Below are 27,356 nucleotides of genomic sequence, written 5' to 3'. Positions count from 1 at the left end.
GTGCCCTGAAAAGTGTTTTTCTTGTTTAGAGCACTGCCTGTCCTTCAAGACCTAGTCCTTTCAGATGGTTTGTTTTGCTATTTCCTGAACTTCAAAAGTTTGGATTCTAACTGAGAGCTTAGGAACATCTCAGAAAGCCTTCTGAAAACTCTTGAAATCCTACCGACTCATTAATGTTTTGGATCTATCTCACAGTAGATGAAGAGGAAAAAATCCCTATATTTATTTTAAGAAGCCTAGTCCAGCAAGCCATTAGGACTGTGAATCTTGAGGGGAAAGAACTGCAGTTTTGCATCTCACAGCTAAGTAATTAAATGTAAAAGATGTATGCTGTTAAGGTGTATCTTTTCTTGTATGGGTGTAGTAAATTGGGACTTGAAGTTCTTCTACACTACACTAGATCTTACCCAAAAAGGTGCTAGGTTGGACTGGATGATCTTGGAGGTCTCTTCCAACTTGGTTGATTCTGTGATTCTGTGAATTCATAGTATGAAGAAATAGAGGTGATAGAGTTAGTTCTCTGTAGGTAGGTGCAGCTAACCGAGACCTGGATTTATCCTGCATATTTTTAGGAGTGTAATTGAATCATGCAAGTCAGACATCTAATGCATAGTCTCCTTTTGTAGTCATCAGAGAGACACCCATATCTTCAAAGAACAACTCTGTCCGAGATCTGAAGTGTACCCTGGACACTTCCCTCTCTCACTGTTGGCAGCTGGGGAAGTAAGGTAGACTCTTCAGACCTAGACCTTCAGTTTATTAGCTGACATTGGATGAGATGTGGTAGAATGCAATAGATTAATCCTGTGTAGTGCAAAGTACCTCTAGCCATCATGCCAGGCCACTCAGTGACTTTCTGATCCAGGATTTGCTTTCCAGCACACTGCAAGGAAGTTGGTCCTGTGCAAACTGCTAACATTTGCTGTTATGCTTAATCGCAATCGTCCTCCTTATATAGTATATCCTCACTGTCTATTTCTCTCACTGGATTGTTTGCATGTCAGCATCACTGAAAATATGATGTCTATTTTATTGTTTCTGAAAGGCATCATTGCCTCTCATTGCCATGGCAAAGGAGCAGAAAGAATCAGGCCTGTCTGTTACTGATTAGGCCTACAAAAATAGTAGGGCTGCAGTGGTGAAAAAAGAGAAATAAAGCAGAGTTTTCTCCAGAAATATGTATATTTTTGAAAGCAATTGCTAGAATGAGTAATCATCACCAAGGGCATAGAGAAAAACAAGAGCTTTGAGTAAACACAGGCTGGAACGCCAAGAGACTTTCTCCCCTGTAGCTTTAAGATGTAACAAAAGCAGCCAGTACTCCCCACTTATTGTGGTTTCTTTCATCTCAGGATTATGAGTTTTCTAAAAGGTTGATGTTGAGCGACTTGCCAAGGGTCACTGAAAGCTTCACAACTAGAACTCTTTGTGTCAGGATGTCTGATTCACAGATCACTGCTAAACTCTCAAAGTGATTGCTAGGCCAGTTTTACCCCTCATGAAAAAGCCTTAAAGGATTTACTGGGACCATCAAAAATTACATAAGAGTTGGTTATACTAAGAAATAAAGATACTATTTCAGGCATTGATTTAGAAGTCTAAAATAGTCATTCTTTTCTACTCCATTTGTTTCCCTTCATCTTTCCTTCCAATTATCTCCTCACATGGCCTCCCAGCTTTTTCATGATCCTGCTTGTCACTCAGAGTGATCAATCCTCTTTCAAACTGCTTTTGACTGATGGCCAACAAAAGGTATTTTCACTGAAGTGAGAAAAAACCTAGCTAGACAACAAAGAGTGTAATGATAGCTAGTTCCTGCAGTATAACTATAACAATTTCACTGTGTTTTCCTGCACGAAGCAGCTGCTCAGCCAGCTGGTTGCTTCCCCCCTCTGGTAATGAATTGCACTCATGATTTGAGACTATTATGTCTTGCTGGGTAGCAAGGCACAGTTTATATTGAGCTGATCTGGCACCATGACCTGTTTCTGCTAGCATCTCCTCTCCACACTAGTCATTCCATTAAATGTTGCTCCTCTTTCTAGCAGCTACAGTTTAGTCCATGCCACATATGACTTTTACTAGCTCTGCTCCATATGCTGTGCTCTGCAGCAGCTCCTTGCTGTGTTAGTATCTCCTGTTGGCTGTGCCTCGTTTCAGTAACTGCCCTATCTAACCAACTTGACTGAAGGGTTCTGGTATTTCTGCTGTTGGAAGAAAGGCTGTGCACTCTTTAGGACTAAGCACTGGTTTAGCTCACAGGAGACTTTAAAGCAACTTCTTTTATTTCACATTTCTCATAGGGAATTCTTACACAAAGCTTCTTGCTCGGTTTTGGTTTTGTTTTTTTGTTAAGTTGTAATCTTTGGATTGTAGTTCTGGAAGCTATTGCCTGGGCTGGGGTGACCCTTCAGGCACATTTAGAAAGAGCTGGTTGGCTCAAATCCCTGTACACTGTTACAGCTATAAACTTTCTTCTCTGTTATGCTGCGGTTCCCTTTTAACAAACATGTCTTTCATGCAAGACAAATGTACTCCAGTTTTGTGCACTGGTCTTTTACCTTTCTCCTCCATTTATTTTGATAATTCTTCACTTCTTCTTTCTTTGCTGCCTTTTGGATTGTTTTGAATGGGACATGTGTTGAGGGATGGAGAAAAATAAGCTGGGGTGTAGCCAGTAGGACAAGGGAGGTTATTCTGCCCCTGTACTCAACACTGGTCAGGCCACACCTTGAGTACTGTGACTAGTTCTGGGCTCCTCAATTCAAGAGAGATGTTGAGGTGCTGTTACATGTCCAGAGAAGGGCAACAAAGCTGGTGAGGGGCCTGGAACACAAACCCTATGAGGAGGGGCTGAGGGAGCTGGGGTTGTTTAGCCTGGAGAAGAGGAGGCTCAGGGGGGACCTCATTGCTGTCTACAACTACCTGAAGGGACATTGTAGCCAGGTAGGAGTTGGTCTCTTCTACCAGGCAAGCAGCAATCGAACAAGGGGACACAGTCTCAAGTTGTGCTGGGGAAAGTATAGGCTGGATGTTAGGAGGAAGTTGTTGCCAGAGAGAGTGATTGGCATTGGAATGGGCTGCCCAGGGAGGTGGTGGAGGCACCATCCCTGGAGGTCTTCAAGAAAAGCCTGGATGAGGCACTTAGTGCCATGGTCTAGTTGATTGGCTAGGGCTGGGTGCTAGGTTGGACTGCATGATCTTGGAGGTCTCTTCCAACCTGGTTGATTCTATGATTCTATGATTCTATGCACTAAACTATTATGAAAACATTCTGACCTTAAGACAATTCTCTTCCCAAATAAGGAGGAAAAGTTGGGGGGAAGGATCCACAACATGAAACTATTAAAAAAAATTTCCCTCTACCTCCATCAGGAAGTAACTTTAAACAATCAAAATATATTGTTGGTTAGTATGCAATGGAAATGTATTTTGCTTGCTTAATTCCTTAGGTTTTCAAAGTGCATGAGGTGTTAGAAAACCATAAGAGAAGGAAGTTCAGAATGAGGGGTTGCCATATTCTGTAAGCCACCAAGCCAGGAGAAAAACATAAGAAAGCAAGGAGTTTTTCACAGAAAACTTCAGTTTGGGGGAAACAGAACTTTTCATTAAAGAGATACTCAGGGGAAGTCCTTGACCACTTCTGCCCATGATTCTCGCTCCTGGAGTCTTTTAGGTGGCTTTTCTTTTCTCTTGCTGAAAGAGCTTTTCAGCTCGGTTCTGCTTGCAAGTATATTCTAGTTTATTATTGCATTATCAGTCTGCCAGGTGACTCAGAGTTCAGCATCCATTTATTTGCATCCCCACAAACAAGTTACTTCCATGATTTGTGGCCTCCATTGCTGAATCTGTAAGGTCATTGGCATTTCCCCATTCCAAACCCTCATAGGATCCATTTCTGCAGTGACAAATAGAAGAAATCAGCCATACAGTTATGAGTAGATTACTCAGTGAAGCAAACATCCTGGGCTTTCTATCTCAGCATCTGCTGTGTCATGCACACTTAGTGCCTAGCTCAGCTTGGGGGCTGTATGCTACATGCAAAGCTTCTCACACACCACAGTAACTTAGCCCTTTACCTCCTTATCTGTAGTACTGAGCTGTGACTTCTGTGCCCTGGGACACCATGTGCAGTGCCTGAGCAGTGAATGACAGGCAGACCAAGCAGGAGAGAAGCTGCAGTGGCCCTACAGCAGGAGAAATGCTGTGGTGCAGGTTTCAATCCCTGGGCAAGGGCCCACTGTCAGAGATGCCCAGCCAGGAGGCCAGGTACAACATTGCATTGCATTCCTTTCTGCTTGTGCACAGCTTGATTCATACAAGTGATGAAGGGGAGATAAAATGTTTGAGACATCAAGCTAAATATTCAAAAGACATAGAATAGATCCTAGAAAGGTCTCTGATGGACAATAGACCTAGCATTCAAGTCACTTCTTTCACCCTTGTTCTCCTGTTTCTCCTTCCCTACATGGTTTACATTTTCATACTTTGTCTCTAGTCTCTAATTATGTCAGAGCCCTGTGGATGGAAGGTTTTGTTTTCCTAGATGCTGGCATGATGCTCAGCCCCCAAAAGGCTCTGACCCTGGCATAGATATTTAAGACTACTGCATCATTGTGCTACCATGGCAAGTTTTTCTGTTACTGGGATGAGACTGTATACCAAGACCCATTTTTACCAGTTAGGATTTGCTCTCTTTCTAAGCCTGTCTTTGCTGTGTGCTGTGATTGTGAGTCTTGTTAAACCAATATGATAAAGTCATTTGCCCCCAGCAGTAGCCTAGAGCAACTCTAGATTTAATATCCTGTTGTCCTTGGTGTGGCTAGGATAGGGTTAAGGCTAGGGTAGACTAGGTCCTAGCTGAACCCAGAATGCCTGTGAATCAGCAGTTTTCTCTGTGATAAAGCAAACAACTCAAGCACAGTGGGGTATGCCTATAGGAGGCCTGGAGCATTAGTGCTTAGGTTAAAAGACTGTAAAGCTCATCCTTACTTTATCAGTTCTTTCTAATTGTTAATTGCCTTTAAATACCTTGTTTAAAGTAGTAACAGTTTAGGTGGGTTGATGCTATCAAAAAGAAGCTGGTGCTGTCTAAATTGAGAGCAATTTCAGTTAGTTAAGTGGCAGCAGTTCCATTCAGTGACTCAGGGCACTGGAGTTAGAAGCCAGCCATGTAGGTTGTTCTTTTCCTACTAAGTGGATGACGAGTTTATTTCCCAAGGTTAGTGCCTACCAGACCTACAGTCATGCTGTTATACTTCTCCTACACTACCATAAGTACAGCTATATTACAGCTGGAGCTAAAAAAACACTAATAAACCTGCTCCTGAGGGTTCTTTGTTTTATTTTCTTTGGTTTGGGGCTTTTTTTTCTGAGTTTTTAGTGGCTACCACTGAATGCTTAATGGTAGCAGTAATGGTATTATCTTAATCTGATATTTATCCATCAGAGGAATTCTTTATTCTTTTTACAGACAGGGAAACAGAGGCACTGAAAGGGGCCATAAGGCATCTCAGGGTTGAAACTCTGAAGAGTGGTGCTTTTATTCTCTCAGTCTTTATCCACTCTCTATTAATTGTTTCCTCTCTTGAAGCCCATAGGCACATCTGTCACTGGCAGAGCCAAATCCAGTTGCTCTATTTACATACGTGAGGATATTGTACTTTTCCAAGGAGTTCCTGTAGATCCCCTTTCCCTTTTGTGTACTTGCTGTATTTCTTGGGCTCCACCAAAAGGGGGAAAAAGGAAGGAAATACATGCAAGGAAAATCCTTCTAAAGCCACAGTATTTTCAAATGAACAGACTTCTCTGTGGGATGAGAATGCTTTTCCTCACAAACATGAAAATCAGCTGTGTGGTGCTGTGCTCACAAACATGTAAATTAGTTACGATGACAGCTGTCATTGGCAACAACAACTCGGAGGTCAACACCTCAGAAGTCTAAATCAGTTTCCAATCAGAAATCTAAATGAGCTGGGCACTGCAGGTGTCTCAAGTTACTGTAGTTTCTGCAAATGCTGTTTTTCTGCTGGTCTGATGCCAAAGAAGCAAAATAGGGAGTTATGAGGAAACTCGAGATGCTGTATTTGAGGAATTAAAATAAACCCTAGTACACATGGTCACAGCATAGTCTGAGCATTGCTAATTCAGCAGACAAGAGGTTTTTAATAATTAGGATATTGTTCCATCTGTTGATACTTAAGAGCTACAGAGTTCCCCTACTTCAGTGGACTGAGGAGTGAAATGTACTGGGTGCTAGGTTGGACTGGATGATCTTGGAGGTCTCTTCCAACCTGGTTGATTCTATGATTCTATACTAGATACTGAGCTAAAGTGGAGGAAACAACCACAGAGGAAAATTAAAGGAAGGTTTGCCTGAGTGAGAAGTCAAGAACTATTTTGGGTTGCCTTTGCTTCAGTGTCCACTCTGCCTGGGACATATTCTTGAGCTGTGAGACAGCTGGGATATTCTTTTAGAAAACTCTGGTTATGTCTAAGCAAACAGGCCAGCTGTGGGGAACCAGACTTGAGATTAGGGCTGACCCAACCCTGACTGACCCGCAGTTGCATGTAGCACTGATATGAAAGGACAAACATGGGACCAGAAATGGAGACCTGAGGAAAGTGTATTATGCAAAATCACTGTTCTAGCTGGTGCTATGCACAGATATGGACCAAAATATTCTCTGTGCCCTTGGTGAGAAATTACTTCTGTATTTTTTAATATTACCATTGATAAGTATCTGAGAGATCTGATAAGTTGCACTGCTAATTCATCACACTATAGTTACACTGCAGGTATGATTCCAGAGTGTTGGAGGAAAGACACAAACAGCAACACCAGCAGCATGAGTGCAAAAGAAATAATCTACCTGCCAGCCTTCTGAAGCCTCATGCAGAGCACAGTAGCATCCTTCTGTGCTGATGCAGAGCATATTTTCTGTGTCTTGTTTAGAAGGAACATGCACAAATGTGGTTACTTATAGTTTCTCCACCCACACACAGCTTTGAAACTTGCAGTAAGAGAAATTCAGCATTTAGAGAATACAATGAGGGGCTTAACCTGAAGAGTTTTTTCTCTATTTTTTTTTTTAATTTCCTTTAAAATGGTATTCTGGGAACATTAGTAACAATCCAGGCATTAAGGAAGAAACATTAGTTCTTCATCTGTCTGTCTATTGTTCTCTTATTTGGAATGTTTTTAGAGAGGCAGTTGCCAAATTTTATCAAGCAAAACATTTAATCAAGAAAATGAAAGATAAGTGGGGTACATTTGATGAATGGGAACTTTAAGAAAGGAAAGCAATGTTAAGTTGAGAGAAGTTCTTTCTCAGGGTAAGGGAGGCATAGGCTTTCTACTCCTTTTTGGAGGGCTTGCATCCTAGCATTTAGTGAAGGAGCAGGTTGGGGCTGCGTGACCTCAGCCAATGCTCTGAGGAAATGGGCAAGTACTGCTTTCAGAATGCCCAGCCTACACCCAGCCAGCTCTGCCAGAGCCCTGAACTGAACAAGCTGTTCCCAAGAGAGAGAGAGATGACTAAAGTCTTCATCTCACTAATCGCTCTGGCTGGGCTCAGCTCTTTTCTATATGTGGAGTGAAGGTGGATGGGGCCAGAACACATCATATTCTCATCTCACTCTTCAAATGCCTCTCAGCTTTAAACCCTCATAGTATGTTTATAGATGTGAAGAACTGTACAAATACATAATAGCCATCTGCAGAAAACACACACAAGGTTATTTTTTTGCCATTATAAGCCTATGAAAGCATCAGGAGTTAAGTTGGAACAGCTGTGTGGGAAACCATACACACCTCATTGTCACATGAATGTTGCCCACGAGAGGGTGGCATATCTGGAAGCAGATAAGTGTATTTGTGACTATATACAGGTCTATAGGTCTACAGTAACATAAAAGCTCTCAGAGGGTGGTGAACAATGAAAGAGCAACACCATTAAAAATTAAGATTTGAAGCTGCAAGCCAGCGTGAACTTGAGCTCTGCTGGAAAAGTTGAGAACAGTCTTGAGGGTGCTAAGGCCATTGCCATTGAAGATATTTAGGATGTCTTTACTTAGTTATAATGTTAACTCTGGAGTCCTTTCACAACTGCTTCTGCATAGTTTTGCTATAGAAGCTGCTAAGAAGGGGGAAGCCAGGAGGAGTTGTTATTCTGCAGTGACTTCCACTGCAGAAGTTGTTGATGATCCTGCGGCAGGGACTGTCTTGTCTGGACAAACTCCTACAGTCCTGTTTCCAGATGGGCTTGTAGGATATCTGTGGGTGCTAAAAGAGCCTGAAGAAGACTGTGTGCATGTATTTTTGTATATTGAGGACTTTTCTGACTCATCCATATTTGTGGGCCTACTTGTCTCAGTAGCTGTATAATGTGTCCACTGGTATCAGCTGTGCTCTGCAAGGCTGCCCCGTTGCAAGAAAACAAAACCAAAACCAACCCAGAATGTAGATATTCTGCTTTTGACCAGCTAATGAAGTTTTTAACTACAGAGGTTAGGTTTTTGTTGTTAAAATGAGAAACTGAGGAGAGGTGAAATTTTGACAGGAAGCTCATAAAACCACCTGCAATCTGATTTCATGGAGACTTCTTTTGGTTTTTAGGGTTTGGGGGGGATGTTTTTTTTTTTACTGTAGACAAGGGAATCAAGGCTATTTTCCAAATGTTGTAATTGCTTCTGCATTTAAGTCTTCTTGTTAATTTAGGTGCACTATGCAGCAAAATACTGATCTTTAAGGTTGCTTTTCCCTCCAAGGGTAAATGGGACTGCATGCTTTGGTTTTTTTTTTCTTTTGAAAAGACTTCTTTAATTATGTGGTGGTATTTGGAATAGCAATTAGATGGAAAAAAGCAGGGAGTGATTAAAAAATCATACTTAATAGCAGCTGCATTAGTTCTCTGGCTTTTAAAAGAGACCCAGGCACAGCTGAATACATAGATACCACACAAGAGTTGTGGTGAATAAAGGAAAGCAAAATGGAGATGAGAGATTTTTCACTGACTTCAGCAAAGACTGGCCATTGCAGCATTTTAAGAGACCTTCCATGAGAAAGGACTGAAGAAGTATAAAAACTGATCTTTCTTGTCCAGTCCTCAGACAGTCTTAATGAGTGTAGCTTTGTGCACTCAATTACTCTGCTTTAAAAAAACAAGAAAAAACAAAACACAAACCCAAAACTCAGATTGCTTGGTGACAGTGAGATACACTGAGCAGGTCTCAAGCCAGTGTAAAAGAAGTGACTCTTACATGGATCATCTGAGCTGAATTAAATATGGAAGAACTTGGATGGCCATCTCTGTCATTTTCTGAAGCTCAATTAGTCATCACCACAGACAGGTCAAATCCTGGTGTCTCAGGATTTGCAGCCATATGCTCAGCAATTAGGCATTTATACCACATTGAATTTGGAGCACTTTGCACTTGATTTTAAAGTCCTGCTTTTCAGTAGACCGTCTGCTTGCTTTTGTGTAGTTATCATGATGTTGTTTACTATTTATGATATTCCAGTATGTTGCTGTGTAGGAAAAGATTCCTAGAATCCCCATCCAAATTTGGATTCCATGTATTCCTATAGGCTGCAAAAACTTACATTAAAAGGCAGCTTTCACTCCAAACACTTTCTTTGTCAGCCTTCCTTGTTTTGACTTTGAGTGTGGTTAATGTCACTTTAGAAATGATAATGGAGGCAGGGAAGTTGAGTCATTTACTGAGCTGCAGTACTGGGCTTTGAACCAAATCATTCAAATTCTGCTCTACTTTCTATATGAGATCTTTGTTGCTTTTTGCATATTTCTGAGAACTCTTACATAATTTGACATGCTTAACCAAAGAGTGAACAGAGTAAGGCACTGTTCCCTTCCACTTCTACTGAACTGTCCTAGCAGAGCTCTATTGGTACACCAGGAGTGCGCTGTTCCACATTAACCTGTGTAGCTGGTAACATGCTGTCTTGTGAGCTACATTTGTTCAGAAGCTGCTAAAGGGGAAATAGGACATGATTTCAGGCATGTGTGCAGAGGCTTTGATTCTGCTGACTGCATAACTAGCCCCTGCCTATTACCTGTACCAACGTGGGGTCTTTGATCCACGTGGACTGAAGGCACTTGAAACTTCACTGTGCATTTTGATGGGAGCAAAATATGAGTTTTAGTCAGGTATAGAGGTCTCTCAAATTAAAAATAATCTCATGAGAGGCAAATATGATGTCTCTGGATTAAACATGATGCATGATTGCCTCCTTAAAAAAAACCCACCCTGGTTTATGAACACTTTACTGAGCCCCCAGCTTAAAATTAAAATCAAGAAATAGGTTAAAAAGGGAACTCATTTTTTATTAGGAGGTAAAAACCACAAATAAGAGTGACTGAGTTGTGTTTGTGGTTCTTTTCTAAACAATTAATAATAGCAGGAAAAGCCAGAGGGTAAGTTCCTTTGTATTTTGGTGTGTTTTCTCAGCTAGACCTTTACTTGACATTACCCTACTGTGACAGTGCCAGGGATAGGAGGGAAAAGAGATCTATTTGCAGCAATGATTTGGAATACAAAAATGAAACTATATTTTCATTTAAATCATACTCAGTGTGCAATTTATTCATTGAGGAGAGTTAGGATTTACTAAGTCTCCTTGAGTTGTTGTGAGTTTGGGGGGGATGAGATTGTTTTGGTTTGGTTTGGTTTGTTTTTCTTCTGATTCCTTATGATTGTTCTGTGTTCCCTGATGCTGTTGCTGATACCAAATTCTCCTGGAGGACCTGGTACCAGTCCAGGGGTTTGAGACTGCCTATGCAAGTCTGCACAGAACAACACTATCAAGGAGCAGATGTAATTCCAATGGATAGAAATTAATAATCCCATTCTGGCTACTGCCTCTACCCAGAGATTCAGTGGTCAACCTGGCAAAGGTGCACTCTTTATTGCTAAGAAGACTTTTCCCTTTTTTACCTTCCAAGAAAGGAGTAGTTTGTGAATTGTGTTGCTTATAAATGCATGTACGATGGGTAGGTTCTAGTTCTTCTATTGTAAGGAAAAGAATTATCTACTGCCAGCAGATATTGTGTCTTGCAGTTCTGGTTTAGCCAGTAAGTGTTACCTACTAGGCTTGTACAACTTTGAAGGGCATTGAGAGAAAAGATTGGATTTTATTGCTGTGCAGTACAAGAAGACATTTATAATAAGCTGTGGATGTAAAGTACCTATAAAAGCACAGTCTGAAACATGAACCTTTTAACTATAGTTCTTGTTACAAAGAGCATGGTTGGCAAAGGCAGAGTTTCTGGAATAGGAATTTCAGATATGCAAGGCCTCAGAGTTACTGAGCATTGACAATGGCAGCTAGAGAGAAAGCAAAGAAAAAGTTTGATTCTTCTGAGCAGAAATGGTGATGAGATTATAAACTCACAAGTTCTGAAGTGTCCTATGAATCCCTGGTATCACATCAGAACTCTAGTTAGCTGAGAGTACCTCAGGAGCAAGCAATACCATGCACATAGTGGGAACTTAATACTGTTTGGCTTCCCAGAGATGTGGTGGTGTCCCCATCCCTGGAGGTGTTTAAAAGGAGGTTGGATGACGAACTTAGTGCTGTGGGTTAGTTGATTAGAAGGGTTAGGTGTCAAGTTGGACTCGATCATCTTAGAGGTCTTTTCCAACCTGGTTAATTCTGAGATTCTGTGATCAGCCTAGCAGATTTTGGAGGCTCTATCCATATGTTCAGAGTTAGGCAATGCTTATGCACCTATTTGAAATGGGGCCTCGTTTAAAGCTGAATAAATTGTGAGTACTTCACTGGAATTGCTCTGGAATTTATTACAACTCTGGTAAGAGTTACCAAAGAGTTAAACTAACCCTTTTGATTTTTGCTGGGTTTGTAATGTTTTGAGATCAAGACCTGACTCCTAACTGCTTAGAGTGTAAAGTGGCATAATATATTTTCAGTTCTCAGACTAACCTAGTTTCAGGAGTCACTATGGCAACAAGAGTGGGTTTTAGAGTAAGAAAGATTACTGATTCCCTTGGCCAAGGCACTTCTGTGGGTCATCTTGCTCAGGAACAATGAAAATGGTCAGCAGAAGGCTGGGTCAAATGCAGAAGACAAGGTGCCCACTCACTGCTAGCACAACACATTGTGTCTTCTTAATGCTGGTTGCATCACCAGCTTACATTTCTCATCTTCCTCTAGGACAAGGGCAGCATTCAATGACTGGTTTATTTGAGCAAGCCTCTGTGCTCAGGCTGCTCAGCTATGTGGTGGAGTCACCACCGCCAGAGAGATTTTAAAGTATAGATGTGGCACTTAGGGACATGGTTTTGAATTGGCAGTGGATTTGGCAGTCTGAGGTTAATGATCAGTCTTAAAAGTCCTTTCCAACCAAAATGGTTCTACAATTCTTATCCAAATTATTCTGACTTCATCTTCTTTCCTTTTTACTTAAAGAACTAGAATTTGTAAGATGTGGAAATGCAGATTTTCAACTAACTTTAAGGAACTATAGATGTTGTTGAAGCAATTTTGTATTCATGTAAAATGGGAGCAGAGCACTGCCACTTGCAAGGAAAGTGTTGGTTCCCAAGGAGATTTTAATTTCAAGTCAGATAAAGTTGTGAGGTGCTTCTTAGCTTTCACATTTACTGATTAGAAAAGAGGCTTCATATTGAAAGAGGTACCTCGAAAAGTCTGCCCTTCAAAAATAGTGCCCATTGCCTTTTAATTTTAAAATCAAATTAACTTTTTAAGCTATTAAAAGAATTGACCTTAACTGCATTAATGCAATCATTTTGCCATATTTCCATCATACCAATTAGCCTAGAGGAAGAGCAATTATCATCCCAGAACTTTGCTTAATTATTGCCTGATTGCTTCTTCAACCTTATTGCCTTGAAACCATTCTTCCATTTCTTTCCTCTCATGTTTTCCTGCCTTGTCCTGTACAAACTATCACTGTTATCCACAAGTGGACTCCAAAGTACAATTCCCCTCGGCATCACCTGGGCAGTATTTATTTTGCCAGTCTAGATGTGCCTTAGGTCATAGGCTCCCCATAGGCAAAAGTTCAATCATCAGCAAAAGAGAATGCGGAGAGGCCTCTGGAAGCAGTTCTTTCCTAAGCATCTGCTTCCTGATGCTGTGCTCAGATGAAACCTGTCTGAATTGCCACTATTATTATTTTTGCAGTTAAAAAGATCTTTTAAAATGGACAGTTCCAGCTATTCTTCCTCCAGGTAGTGTTTTGAATCTTGCTGCTATCCAGCCATATAATGACTGTAATAGCCAACGCAGTCAGCCTGCTGTAATTGTGCTAGAGTTTTATTTAATTTTCTTGGTGACCTGAGCTTGCTGCTTATTTTGTTGAGTGTGTAATTGTGCCCCTCAGGAGATAAGAAGACAGGACACGCACATCATGATTGAAAGAAAATAATGCTCCTACCACTTCTGATCTTAAACTAGGTGAAATACAAAAAGAGTTATTAACGTCTTCTTTTTAAGATGAGTATTTCCTGCAGCATTCCTGCCAATAAATGCTGCTCACATTAGATGTGCTTCTTGAGCATTTGGCTTACGTTCACCCTCTGATAACAGGCTTCTAGCAAACATTTCATGCTTTTGAGCCTGATGCTGTACAAACTTTTACCAGTTGGGAACTGAGCACAGAGTAGGATCATAGGATCATAGGATGTTAGGGACTGGAAGGTACCCAAAGAGATCATGGAGTCCAACCCTCCTGCCAGAGCATGACAATACTACCTAACACAGATCACAGAGGAACACATCCAGACAGGCCTTGAAAGGCTCCAGAGAAGGAGACTCCACAACCTCTCTGGGGAGCCTGTTCCAGTGCTCTGTGACCCTTACAGTAAAGAAGTTCCCCCTTGTGTTGAGGCAGAACCTCTTGTGCTGCAACTTACACCCATTGCCCCTTGTTCTATCTCAGGGAGCAAGTGAGCAGAGCCTGTCCTCCTCCTCCTGGCCAGCCTTCAGTTACTTATAAGCATTTATCAAATCCCCTCTAAGTCTTCTTTTCTCCAGACTAAAAAGTCCCAGGTCCCTCAGCCTCTCTCATAAACCATGCCCTCCAGTCCCCTCATCATCCTCCTAGCCCTCTGCTGGACTCTCTCCAGCAGATCCCTATCCCTCTTCAACTGGGGAGATCAAAAGTAAACACAGTATTCAAGATGAGGTCTCACCAGGGCAGAGTAGAGGGGCAGGAGAACCTCCCTTCATCTGCTGGACACACTCTTCCTAATACACCCCAGGATCCCATTGGCCTTCTTGCCCACCAGGGCACATTGCTGAGCCATGGTCAACTTGTTATCCACCAGGACCCCCAGGCCCCTCTCCACAGGACTGCTCTCCAGCAGATCACCTCCCAGCCTGTACTGGTGCAGTTTGTTATTCCTCCCCAGGTGCAGGACTCTGCACTTGTCCTTGTTGAACCTCATCTGGTTCCTCTGTGCCCAGCTCTCCAGTCTGTCCAGGTCTCTCTGGATGGCTGCACAGCCTTCAGCAGTCTCAGCCAAGCCTCCTAGCTTGGTGTCCTCAGCAAACTTGCTGAGCAGACACTCTGTGCCCTCATCAGTGTCATTGATGATGTTGAGCAGGACTGGCCCCAGCACTGATCCCTGGGGGACACTACTAGTCACAGCTCTCCAGCTGGACCTGGCACTGTTGATCACCACGCTCTGAACTCTATCTTGCAACCAGTTCCTAACCCACCTCACTGTTCACTCTTCCATCCCACACTTCCTCAGCTTGCTCACTAAAATGTCATGGGAGATGGTGTCAGAGGCCTTGCTAAGGTCAAGGTAGACTACATCCACTGGTCTCCCTGAATCCACCCATTCACTTATGGCATCATAAAATTCTATCAGGTTAGTTAAGGATGACTTCCCCTTGGTAAATCCATGCTGACTACTCCTGATAACCTTCTTCTCTTCCAAGTGCCTTGAGATGCCCTCCAACAGGAGCTGCTCCATCATTTTTCCAGGGATGGAGGTGAGGCTGACTGGTCTGTAGTTCCCTGGAACCTCTTTCTTGCCCTTTTTGATGACTGGAGTGACATTGGCTCTCCTCCAGTCCTCAGGCACCTCTCCTGTCTGCCACAATTTGGCAAAGATGATGGAGAGTGGTAGAGCAGTAATATCATCAGGTTCTCTCAGCACCCTTGGGTGCATCTCATCAGGGCCCATGGACTTGTGAATGCTTAATTTGTGTAACTGATCCCTAACACAGTCTGCACTGACCAGTGGGGAATGTTCCCTCCTCCAGGCTTCCTCTCCTTCATCCAGGAGTACATAGGAGATTTTAGCCTTAGGTGTAAAGACTGAAGCGAAGAAGGCATTCAGCAACTCTGCCTTCTCTGCATCCTCAGTTATCAAGGCTGCCTCCTCATTCAGCAGTGCCCCCACACCTTCTCCATTCTTCCTTACTCTACTGATGCATTTGAAGAAGCCCTTCTTATTCTGTTTTACTTCCTTTGCCAGCTTCAGTTCCAAGAGGGCATTGGCCTTCCTTGTTGCTTTCATACAAGCCCTGACTACTTCTCTGTAGTTCTCCCAAGTGACCAATCCCTTCTTCCATGAATTGTAGGATTCCTTCTTCCCTGAGATTTCCTTCAGGAGCTCCTTATCCAACCATGCAGGTCTCCTAGCACATCTGCCTGATTTTTTATTCAGGGGAACAGACCTAGCTTGGGCTTGGAGGAAGTGGTCTTTAAAAATTAGCCAACTTTCTTGGGCTCCTTTACCCTCCAGAGCCTTAGCCCATGGGATTTCTGCAAGCATGTCCCTAAGAGCACAAAGTTAGCTTTGCAGAAGTCCAGGGTTGCAGTTCTACTTGTTGCTCTGATTCTACCCTTTAGAATACTCAACTCCACCATGTCATGATCACTGTCCCCAAGGCTGTTCCTGACCTTAATGTCTGCGACCAGTCCCTCTTTATTATTAGTTAATACGAGTAATGAATCTTCATCCAGAAAAGGCAGTCTCTTTCTCTCCTACTAGCCTCCTATGCACACATTCTGAAGTCCCATCTGAGCTACCATCAGACTAAACAAAGCAGCTAATTTACTTCCTTCGATGGATATATTCTAGGACTGGACACAGGAACTGCAGAAGCAGCTACCCCAATCAATTCACCAATAGTAATTGGCTCAGTAAGCTGTGGGATGGGAATTTGCAATATGTGTAGGTAAGATACCAAGACTATTAACCTCCAGTCCTTCCAGCAGATGTCTGTGAGTGATAACATTTCCTGGATGCTTCCAGAGACAGCTTCACCCATGCTTTGAGATGTGCCTTGAAGTTTGAATTCCACTGTGTGTTTATTAATGTGGTATTATACAAGGGACAGCAACCTCAGCTGGAAAATTCTGCCTACATGGGGAGAGTCTCCACACAGTGTTACCCTGTGTGATTTCCAACTGAAAAAAATCTGAGATTCTGGGATTTCAGCTGCAGTCAGGCAGGGGCAGAGTTTCACAGTATCACAGTGTCACCAAGGTTGGAAGAGACCTCACAGATCATCAAGTCCAACCCTTTACCACAGAGCTCAAGGCTAGACCATGGCACCAAGTGCCACGTCCAATCCTGCCTTGAACAGCCCCAGGGACGGCGACTCCACCACCTCCCTGGGCAGCCCATTCCAGTGTCCAATGACTCTCTCAGTGAAGAACTTTCTCCTCACCTCGAGCCGAAATTTCCCCTGGCGCAGCCTGAGGCTGTGTCCTCTCGTTCTGGTGCTGGCCACCTGAGAGAAGAGAGCAACCTCCTCCTGCCCACAACCACCCCTCAGGTAGTTGTGGACAGCAATAAGGTCACCCCTGAGCCTCCTCTTCTCCAGGCTAAACAATCCCAGCTCCCTCAGCCTCTCCTCGTAGGGCTGTGCTCAAGGCCTCTCACCAGCCTCGTCGCCATTCTCTGGACACGCTCAAGCATCTCAATGTCCCTCCTAAACTGGGGGGCCCAGAACTGAACACAGTACTCAAGGTGTGGTCTAACCAGTGCAGAGTACAGGGGCAGAATGACCTCCCTGCTCCTGCTGACCACACCATTCCTGATGCAGGCCAGGATGCCACTGGCTCTCTTGGCCACCTGGGCACACTGCTGGCTCATATTCTGGCGGGTATCAATCAGCAACAGTTTACTGTGCAAGGAGCTGCAAAACAGGAGAGAGGTCCTGGCCCCTGTCCCAAGTTGCTTTCAAACTAATGAAAGTACAGTAGTGAATCACAGAATGCATCCTAGAAAGGCAGTTGGAATATACTGGAGTTACAAAATACATGTTATGTTTCAAGGGGCACCTCAGATGGTGGCTCTATCTGTGGCACAATATTTTCATTTCAAACAATTCATGACTCCCAGTTTTTATCTAGCTGTTTTAAGAAAATAAATCACTTGGCAATAAAGGACAATTAGGAAATCTGAGGATGTAATTAGCACAACACAATTAACTGCATTTTTAACAGCATCCTCAAGCTGTTTATGTTTTTAAGAAGTAATTAAATTATTTGAACCAAGTCAGTGTAACTTCAATGCCTAACTACATCTTGGAATGTTAATTTTCAGCTGTGGAGTATCTAGCCTGTGCTCTCAATTGACACGGTGAATGTTTATATCTTGAATTATTACACAGTTATTCTAGTTCTAAAGATATTTCCTTTCTTCAGAGCAAGGGAGAATGCCTCTAAACCCACTGATTTGTAGATGTTTACATGTGCTGGTGATTTCAGGTTTATCTGTGACCTTACAGAGTTGTTCCTGCATCTGCCACGGACTAATTGCTTAACATTTCTCATTGTTTTCACTGGGGAATAAGTGCTTTATATCTGACTAGATTTATGTTCTTGAGGTTGTTTTGTTCACTCAGTTGTTCCATACCTCACCTCCTCAATTAGTGCAAATTTTATGTGCCGTGTGGAAACAAATGTGATATTTCTCCATGACTGCAAATCATTGTGAGCTTATTAGATGGCAAATACTTTACATAAGGGAAAATGTATTAGTTGCTCATGTAAATATTGAGGATTCTTTTGATAGTTAAGGATACCAAATTATCAGAGTCTCATGCTAACATCCTGTTTTCTCACAGCTTCCTGGGACACCTCAACAATTCACTTAGTCTCCTAATGTATATATTTATGTCATTTTCCCTCTTCAGTGCAAAATGAAGTCATACTATTTAGGTGTGTCACAGAATGACTGTGAAAACAAATGCATTGAAGATAGGAGTAGGCAATTGTATGGGCTTCAAAGCCACAGAAAGTGCTATTAAGTTGTGATTTATTTATTGTAGGAATTGTGGCAGAAGTAGACTTTGTAGAAAAAATTTGGATTTTTTATTTTCATCTGAGACATGGTATTGAAATAACATTGAAAGAGGTGGTCAAAGAGAGTGTTACAGTCAGTGTAACATTTATTGTGTTTTTTAATCTTGTCTTCTCACACAGTGTTAATTTACTAAGTGGATATAAGACTTTATCACCTCAAGGAGTATTCTCTATCTAATCTTATAAATTGAGATATTTGGAAACCTAATCAATACCTGCATAGATGGCTTCAGAGAGAAGTTTTCATGGTACAGGAAGAATTCTGTGAATCACTAGATAATGCCTTTCTGTGTCAAGCAGAATGGAATAAATCCAAATCATAGAATCATAGAATCAACCAGGTTGGAAGAGACCCCAAGATCATCCAGTCCAACCTAGCACCCAGCCCTATCCAGTCATCTAGAGCATGGCACTAAATGTCTCATGAAGCTTTGCTGCAGGAGTTGCCAGCTCTTGCATGAGTCTTGGAACAAAAGTTTATTCCATATGGGTTATTGTTGTAGCACTTTGATTATTTTTAATGCAAAGTGCAGTATCCATATATTGACTACTACTCTGGTCTACGTTCATCACTTCTGTTTTCACCTTTGTTTAAAGTGGGTATCATAAGTTGCATTTCTTACTCTGAATTGAAACACATAACAAATCATCTGTTTATAAAATAGATGAGGCAATCTCTGTCAACAGTCATCTAACAGTAACTAAAACAGCCTTATAGAGCACAGGCTGGGATACAAAAGTTATTATCTGATTATTACTTTAATGCTATAAGTAAGGAAAAGTTCTTTGAACAGTTTGCTGTAGAATTGCAGTGAGTGGCTATGAAGTATTAATAAATAGCAAACACATACTTTGTATAACTTCATATGAAACACTGAAAAAGTCTCATCTAATGAGGTTTTAATTTTAACAAAATGAAATTTTTACCTGCTTCCATTTTTAATAGATAAGTTTAAAACTCCTGACAAGGGGAAAGAGGATGTCAATGGAATTATTTACAGACTGTTAATTATGCACATGCTCCTCTCCAAAAATCAGTGTTTTTGCAAGTCATATACAGATTCCTGTTCAACCCCATGCAGAGATACAGGCTGGGGTTGGAGTGGCTGGAGAGCAGACAAACAGAGAGGGATCTGGGGGTACTGATTGATACCTGCCTGAACATGAGCCAGCAGTGTGCCCAGGTGGCCAAGAGAGCCAGTGGCATCCTGGCCTGCATCAGGAATGGTGTGGTCAGCAGGAGCAGGGAGGTCATTCTGCCCCTGTACTCTGCACTGGTTAGACCTCACCTTGAGTACTGTGTTGAGTTCTGGGCCCCCCAGTTTAGGAGGGACATTGAGATGCTTGAGCGTGTCCAGAGAAGGGCGACGAGGCTGGTGAGAGGCCTTGAGCACAGCCCTACGAGGAGAGGCTGAGGGAGCTGGGATTGGTTAGCCTGGAGAAGAGGAGGCTCAGGAGAGACCTTATTGCTGTCTACAACTACCTGAGGGGTGGTTGTGGCCAGGAGGAGGTTGCTCTCTTCTCTCAGGTGGCCAGCACCAGAACGAGAGGACACAGCCTCAAGCTACACCAGGGGAAATTTAGGCTTGAAATGAGGAGAAAGTTCTTCACTGAGAGAGTGATTGGACACTGGAATGGGCTGCCTGGGGAGGTGGTGGAGTCGCTGTCCCTGGGGCAGTTCAAGGCAAGATTGGACGTGGCACTTGGTGCCATGGTCTAGCCTTGAGCTCTGTGGTAAAGGGTTGGACTTGATGATCTGTGAGGTCTCTTCCAACCTTGGTGATACTGTGATACTGTGACTTCCTTAAACTGCTTCCTATTGAGATCTGCTCTTTATGTGAGATCAACCAGCACTGTTTCTCATTTTATGAACAGAGCTCCTAGGAGGAGAGTGCTTGCTGTAAAAAATCCCAGATTTCTGATTCCTCTTCCTCAAAACTACTTTATGTGAAAACAAATATTTAATATCTGCCAGACTCAAATAACTAAGCTACACTTCAAAATAAATTGAATAGTAAAAATTCAATAATCCTCATTTACCAGTAACATTACAAACATCCCAGCTGGGATGGACTTTGACAGATCTGCATGTGTTTAGTTGTAGCAATCACAAAGCAATACCTCTGCAGCCATTTCATCCTCACCTTGAAAATTTTTCTGTGCCTCTGTGACAGGAGAAGTAATTGGTTGTTCTTCTTTTCTGGCAGGTACTAGACTGGATCGAAAATCATGGGGAAGCCTTTCTGAGTAAACACACAGGAGTGGGGAAGTCTCTACACCGAGCACGCGCGCTGCAGAAAAGGCACGATGACTTTGAAGAGGTAGCACAGGTAAGGGTCTGAATCAGAGGATTTTGTTTTCTGGCTTGACTTTTGCTACTCCTCTACTAAGAAAAACATTATTGCTATTGTGAGTCACACTGCTGTCTTCAAACATTTGGAGCTTACCAGGACACTGTCTCCCGGGTTTGAAATTTAGCATGCACACTGCAGAGCATGGTAGCAGCGGGACTTACCAGCAGAAAATCGACACACTGGATCAATGGGAGGTCTCAAACCTTGTAAGGAATTGCAAGTAGTTTACCAGACAGTAATGCAAAGTGTTGGGACATAGAGAAGGATGTTTTTCAGCAATAGAAAATCAATTGTAACTCCTACAGTGGAAACTGGGGAGAAAGCAGCCGCTTTCTAGTGGAAGGCAGCAGCTGGTAAAGAAGCAGGAGAAATGCTAGAGTGGGTTTGCAGTAAGGACAACTACCCTTCCACTCTCTCTGAGAGTACAGTGTATTATATGGATAGGGTTTTTGTTTGTTTTGGAGTGAAAGGCAATTGTTACAGGTAGATGTTATTGTTGTTATTTATTCCCCTCACCTCTCAGTGTAAGCAAGGCTTATTCAGGAATACTGGTATGAAGCCAAAAGCTTGTACTATTTCCTTGAAGTGTGGTCATACTACATGTTCAAACATACATTCCATCTTTATTTATAGACTGCAAAGTAAAAAGAACATTTTATAAGTTGTTCCAGGGACTGAATAGCTGTTTTTTTGTGCTTTTTTTTTTTTCTTGACTTTGTTGTTGAGGTTTTTGTTGGTTTTGTTTGGTTGAGTTTTTTTGCTTCTGTGTGTTTTGGTTGGATGGTTTGTTTGGTTTTGTAAGGTATCTTATGGTCAGAAATTACCCAGTCTCAGCTCTGTCAGACCAAGTTATGACATTTAGGGTTAGATTTGCAGCACACTGTCAGAGATTGATCTTCTGTAAAGGTGCTTCTGCGTTGGATATTTCACATAAAATCCTAATTAATCTATGTAAAGTAGAATGTGTCAAATTCTTTGACTTCCCAAGACAGGCTATTGCTGAAATGTTTCTTTGCAGCATAAGACAAAAATGTTACTAGACCTTAGTTTTGTTTTTCTGTAGTACTCTTCCTGTGTGCTGGCATAGTTTAGTTTAAAATAATTCCAGTAATATGGACATACCTCTTTCACTGTACCCTCAGGGGAAGCTATTTCACTCGTGAAGGCAGCTACAGGCTATTTTTTTTTTCCCTTTCCCTATATTCAATTTATATTCTCTCAATCTTTTTTTCCCCCTATTTGCTTTACAATCTTAGAATAGTTTTCTGTTGGAAGAGACCTTTAAAGGTCATCTAGTCCAACCCTTTTGAGGTAAACAGGGACATCTTTAACTAGGCGAGGTTGAGCAGAGCCCTGTTCAACCTGTCTTACTTAAAATACAAATGCCAGGGAAGCAGATAAAGTATCAATCCTGAAATCTCTCCAGAATGTTAGCATGTTTTCTTCTATGTGCCTCTTAATCATGTTAATCATATTTGATTCTGCTAGCCTTAAGTCTTGCTGTATTGGATGATGTCATCTTGGAGATACAACAAGGTTTAGGAACCTTACAGATGTGTAGCTGGCATGTATAGGTACCAGAGCACCTCATATAGAATTAAAAGTCATTTCAGACTTTTATAATCCCTCTGTCAGTCATCCTTCTGTAGTAATTCAACGTATTTGTCTGTGAATAACTTTAGACACATTTTCATTTGCTTTATGAGGCCAAATTCAGAGCATAAATCTATCTTGATGACCACATGTGGAAACCAAGGCGAGTGTTTTGGAAGAGGATAGAAAAAGTATGGTTTTGCACAGGTGTAGAATCTCTGAGGTTCCTCTGAATCTGATTCTTCAACACCTTATGTTTTAGCATCAATAAAGGTCTCCTTGCTCTGCCTGGACAGTTGTGAACAGCCATCCTCAGTCCCACGCTCCAAGTACAAAGCTTGTAGTGCCTCCTAATAAGAAATAATTGACACAAGTTGCTTCCACCCCTGGCTTTGACAGGACTGGATTCCTCTAGTGCATTTATACCAGAATACCATTGCTAATTTATCAGGCCTGTCTGCAGTGTGACACTGGAATGTGGTGCTGGCAAACGGACATGGGGACATGCACTAAGGGGAAGTGAAAGGAATCTCAGACTTTATCTGAGGTCAAGGACTTGAAAATATAATACTTTCTGTTTTGGAAAGAGTAATAGCAAGGGTAAGAAGGGAGGCCATAAATATGTCACACCTGGAGTTCTCCTGCAGAAGCTTCTAGTGAGGTCAATTTTTTGGTTGGGAAATAAATCTCCTCTCCACTCTGATTATGAGCATTTTATATTCCTCTCACTCCCTTCTTGATACTTAACTCTTTAGAGTTGTTTGGTAATTATTTCTAACTTCAGTTTAATGATGTATCACCTTTCTCAAGACAGTGACTATCTTTGTCATAGGCAGGGTGGATAACCAGCTTATTCTCACTATAGCCATATAATCAAGCAGATGTGGTAAAATCCTGAGACAAACTGGGGAATTTGCCCATTCCCCTTATCAGAATGTTAATTAATGACATTAAAGACAGTAAAGAGAGATGTGTTTGCTTTTCTTGAAGAAAAAAAGGAACAAAAACAAAAGAAGGGAAGTGTAGTACTGGTGAGGTCGACAGGGCAGCAATAGCATTTGCTATTGGTAGTTCTTTGAAAGAACAAAAACACTTAGTATGCCATGCAGTAAAAATTTATTCTCCAAAATCTACTTTTTTTTTTTTTTTTTTTTTTTTATTTTTTTAGTTTCTGATATATTTATTCTTATCTGTTTTAGGAAGGTATTTGCAAAGGTCAGACCAGAAGCAATTTTCCTGAGTTTCCATGGTACTTTCAGCAGTGGGCAAAATATTCATGCTTTTGAATGCATGTAAAGAAAAGTAGTCTATCTGGGGTTGCTGTGCTGAGAAATGCTCTGATTGACTGGCCTGCCAAGGCACTAGATTGAGAGGTGGATTAGAAACTCCACAGATTTATAAATCTGGATGTAATGATTCAATCAGGCATGGCCCAAATAGATCCTATTCCTGCATACAGCCGTGCTGGGAAATGTCAGTGATTTTAGAGCACTGCATTGTGGGCAATAGGAAATGCAATTTGGAGATCCCTTCTCTCCTAACTGCTGTTTAGACAATACTCTGGAAAAAAAATTAACTATATGTGTTCTACATGGAATGCCCAGGTAGAAAATGCTTGGATTTGTTTTACAACACTTGAGCTTCTGGGAGGGAGGTTGATATCTGGTATATGCCAACCGTAGGCACAGTGCCTACCACATGGTGAAACTGAATACTCAGGTATTGGGGCTGAAGCAGATATCAGGATATCACCAAAGAGGTACCACGTCGGATGTAGCTGCAGTATTCCTGCAGTGACAGCCTCTTTGCTTGCCTGCAGTTGCTTTGTGCAGGTCAGATTGCTGTAGTTCAGCCAGTGATGATTGTAAATGCAAACAGAATTTAATTGTAGGCCCTTTCACTTTTCTTTACTAGGGCTTTTATCCTGAAAAGCAATGTGCCTTCCAACTGGAAAATTCTGTTTACTCACCAAAATCTTACAACACTTCAACACTACTGACTTGAGCCAGCACGTAACAGAAACCCCTCTCTTACTCTTGTATTTGGAGAGAGGGCCCTAAGATCAGTCTCCTCCCTTCCAGTGTTCCTGGTGGTCAGAGGTTAAGGACATCCTCCCCACAAAGAGCATCAATGGGTTTGTACTACTGCAGAATTAGGAAAGACCCTGGGAGAACTGTTCCCTTGCACTGTTCCCTTGCACAGCACACTTGCTGAGTGCTTTTGTGTGGGGAATCATAGAATTTTTTTGTGTGGGGAATCATTGGGGGTGCTGATTGATACCTGCCTGAACATGAGCCAGCAGTGTTCCCAGGTGGCCAAGAGAGCCAGTGGCATCCTGGCCTGCATCAGGAATGGTGTGGTCAGCAGGAGCAGGGAGGTCATTCTGCCCCTGTACTCTGCACTGGTTAGACCACACCTTGAGTCCTGTGTTCAGTTCTGGGCCCCCCAGTTTAGGAGGGACATTGAGATGCTTGAGCGTGTCCAGAGAAGGGTGACGAGGCTGGTGAGAGGCCTTGAGCACAGCCCTACGAGGAGAGGCTGAGGGAGCTGGGATTGGTTAGCCTGGAGAAGAGGAGGCTCAGGGGAGACCTTATTGCTGTCTACAACTACCTGAGGGGTGGTTGTGGCCAGGGGGAGGTTGCTCTCTTCTCTCAGGTGGCCAGCACCAGAACGAGAGGACACAGCCTCAGGCTGCGCCAGGGGAAATTTAGGCTGGAGGTGAGGAGAAAGTTCTTCACTGAGAGAGTCATTGGGCACTGGAATGGGCTGCCCGGGGAGGTGGTGGAGTCGCCGTCCCTGGAGCTGTTCAAGGCAGGACTGGACGTGGCACTTGGTGCCATGGTCTAGCCTTGAGCTCTGTGGTAAAGGGTTGGACTTGATGATCTGTGAGGTCTCTTCCAACCTTGGTGATACTGTGATACACTGGGTTGGAAGGGACCTCTAGAGGTCATCTAGTCCAACTCCGCTGCAGTAAGCAGGGACATCCTCGGCTGTATTAAAGCGAATGCCAAGCAAATCCACAGAATGATGCGAAACAAGTGTTTCTGTAGTCTTTCTGCATTCCTGAGCTTTTCTCCGGGGCTCGCTGCTGAGGTTCCCGCCGCTCGGGCATGCGAGCGCCACCGGTGCGTGTTTCCACCTGCAGATGGCACTCGCAATGCACTGCAGAAGCCTTTGGCACCGCTCCTGGTGAGCGGAGTTGATGTCCTAATCCAAACTAACCAAACATTGCCTCCAAGTGAAACGAAGCAGAAGTGGAAGCTGGCTCACACGCTCACCCCACGGCGTTCTGCAACCCCTGCCAAACCCCACGTTGTTCAGGGTCACTCAGAAAAACAACTCTATTATTTTTCTTTATGAAATGCAAAGCTGAGCAGTCTGTGCTTTTAATGCAAGGTGGTGCTTGTCATCTGTGTTTATGGGTTAGGCTGCTCTGCGATCTGCAGAGCTGCTTTCAAGGCGCTTGGGCCACCTTAAGCTCACAGCCACAGCTGAGGGTTTTTTTGTTTGCTGGCTGTGTGTGTGTTTGCCTGCAATATCTGATGTGTTTTTCATGGTAGTCCAAAAGCAGTCATGTTTACAAGGTAAAATAGCCCAACTGCAGCGTGCAACAAAGCACAAATACTGAACAGCCTTGATCCAAAATGTGTGGAGTTGTCTCTCATTAAAAAAAAACCTCAGTAAGAGGGTTGACTGCAGACTGAGTTGCAGCCATTAAAGTTTATAGGGCTTGCTTTTCTGTACACCCAGTTCAAACCTTTTGACTAAAGCAGTCTTGATTTAGGTACACGGCCACATCCTGTACCCCTGACTTGGAAGGGTTTACAGGATCAATTTTGCCATAGTATTTTCATCAGAGAATAGGCTGTTCTTGAATTATTACAAAGAAGGGGAGATAGGCAAAATGTGGGCAAAAATGCTGATCTTTGTGGTATGCCATTTGGGAAGCAGTTCAGTTTTCCTGGTTTTGCATTATCTGTGCTTGCTTTCCTCCAAGCCAGGTTTTGGAAGATGATGATGATTAAACACCCGACTGCTGGCTTTGTACTGTCAAAGTTAACCTTATGTGTATGTACACGTTTCTTCTAAGATTCACCTCTTCTTTTTATTCTTCTCAGTAAGGTAAATGTATTTTCTGCAAGGGAAGGCTTTCAGAGGAGTCTTTGAAAGCTAAAGACCTCTATCATCCACTAGAAATCAAAGATCAGGCAATTTGTGCTTCAGCGTTCCTGTCTGGACTATTCCCTTCCTCCTTTGTGCCATTACTAAAATGCTGTGGGTTCATAATTGGCAAAATACTCTTGCAGATAAATGTAAATACATTGGAAAACATGATTATATTGTTTGTCATGTGAAATAGCCTGTTGATTCACTCACAAATCCTGCATGTATTTTGGTCCCACGTAATTTTACTTGAACTGCTGTGAAAATAAGTGAGCTAATGGAATAGCCAGGCCAAAGCTGAACTGCAAACAGCTACTTGTTTGGCCTTCACGATAAAAACTTAGTGCTTTCCCATACAAATCCCAGCTCTGTTGGATGTCATTGTTCTAAAGTTTGGCACAGAGTTCAAAACTGATGTAAAACAGCTAGGCACAAATTAGGAGCCTGTGCTGATAATGAGCACTTAGGGAGAGTGATTATTTTTGTCTTTAATTTTTACTATTATTATGATTATGGTGTTTTAAATGTCTGAGACCTACCTGATTGTTGAAGGGGATGGTTCACTGGATATGATGGAGTTTTCCCTTTGAGTTGAGTGACTAAAATCCTAAGTAGGACCAAATCAGGGGGGGAAGCAATTAAACATGGTAAGACTCATGCTTGAAGTAAGAATAAGTAACTGCAGCTTCAATAATGTAATATCTTTTTAAAAATAACAAAAATGTGAGAAAGGCAACAAAAAATGAGCCCTGCTCTTCATCATATTTTGCATGGTGATTAGCAACTCTTAAGCTATTTTCTGCCGTTTCCTGTCACTTCATTTATGTAAATGTATTCATTTTTTACACAGAGAGGAAAAAATGCCCATTGGTAGCAGGTTACACAAGCCTTGTATTGTGGTGCAGGAACT

The 27,356-nt window shown here is 42.4% G+C and overlaps 1 protein-coding gene across 15 annotated transcripts in view; it reads left to right on the top strand.

Annotated features, from left to right (window-relative positions):
• KALRN (kalirin RhoGEF kinase) overlaps positions 1-27,356 on the top strand; it is a 651,147-nt gene that overhangs the window by 328,532 nt on the left and 295,259 nt on the right. For all 15 annotated transcript variants that reach the window (XM_064156794.1, XM_064156788.1, XM_064156780.1 and 12 more), the window contains one exon: positions 20,543-20,665. In XM_064156794.1, the coding sequence (XP_064012864.1) occupies positions 20,543-20,665 (123 nt within the window). The remainder of the gene's footprint in view (positions 1-20,542; positions 20,666-27,356) is intronic.

This window comes from Pogoniulus pusillus, chromosome 2, assembly GCF_015220805.1.
Source record: "Pogoniulus pusillus isolate bPogPus1 chromosome 2, bPogPus1.pri, whole genome shotgun sequence".
Classification (NCBI taxonomy): Eukaryota; Metazoa; Chordata; class Aves; order Piciformes; family Lybiidae; genus Pogoniulus; species Pogoniulus pusillus.
This window is presented reverse-complemented; position numbering and strand designations above follow the sequence as displayed.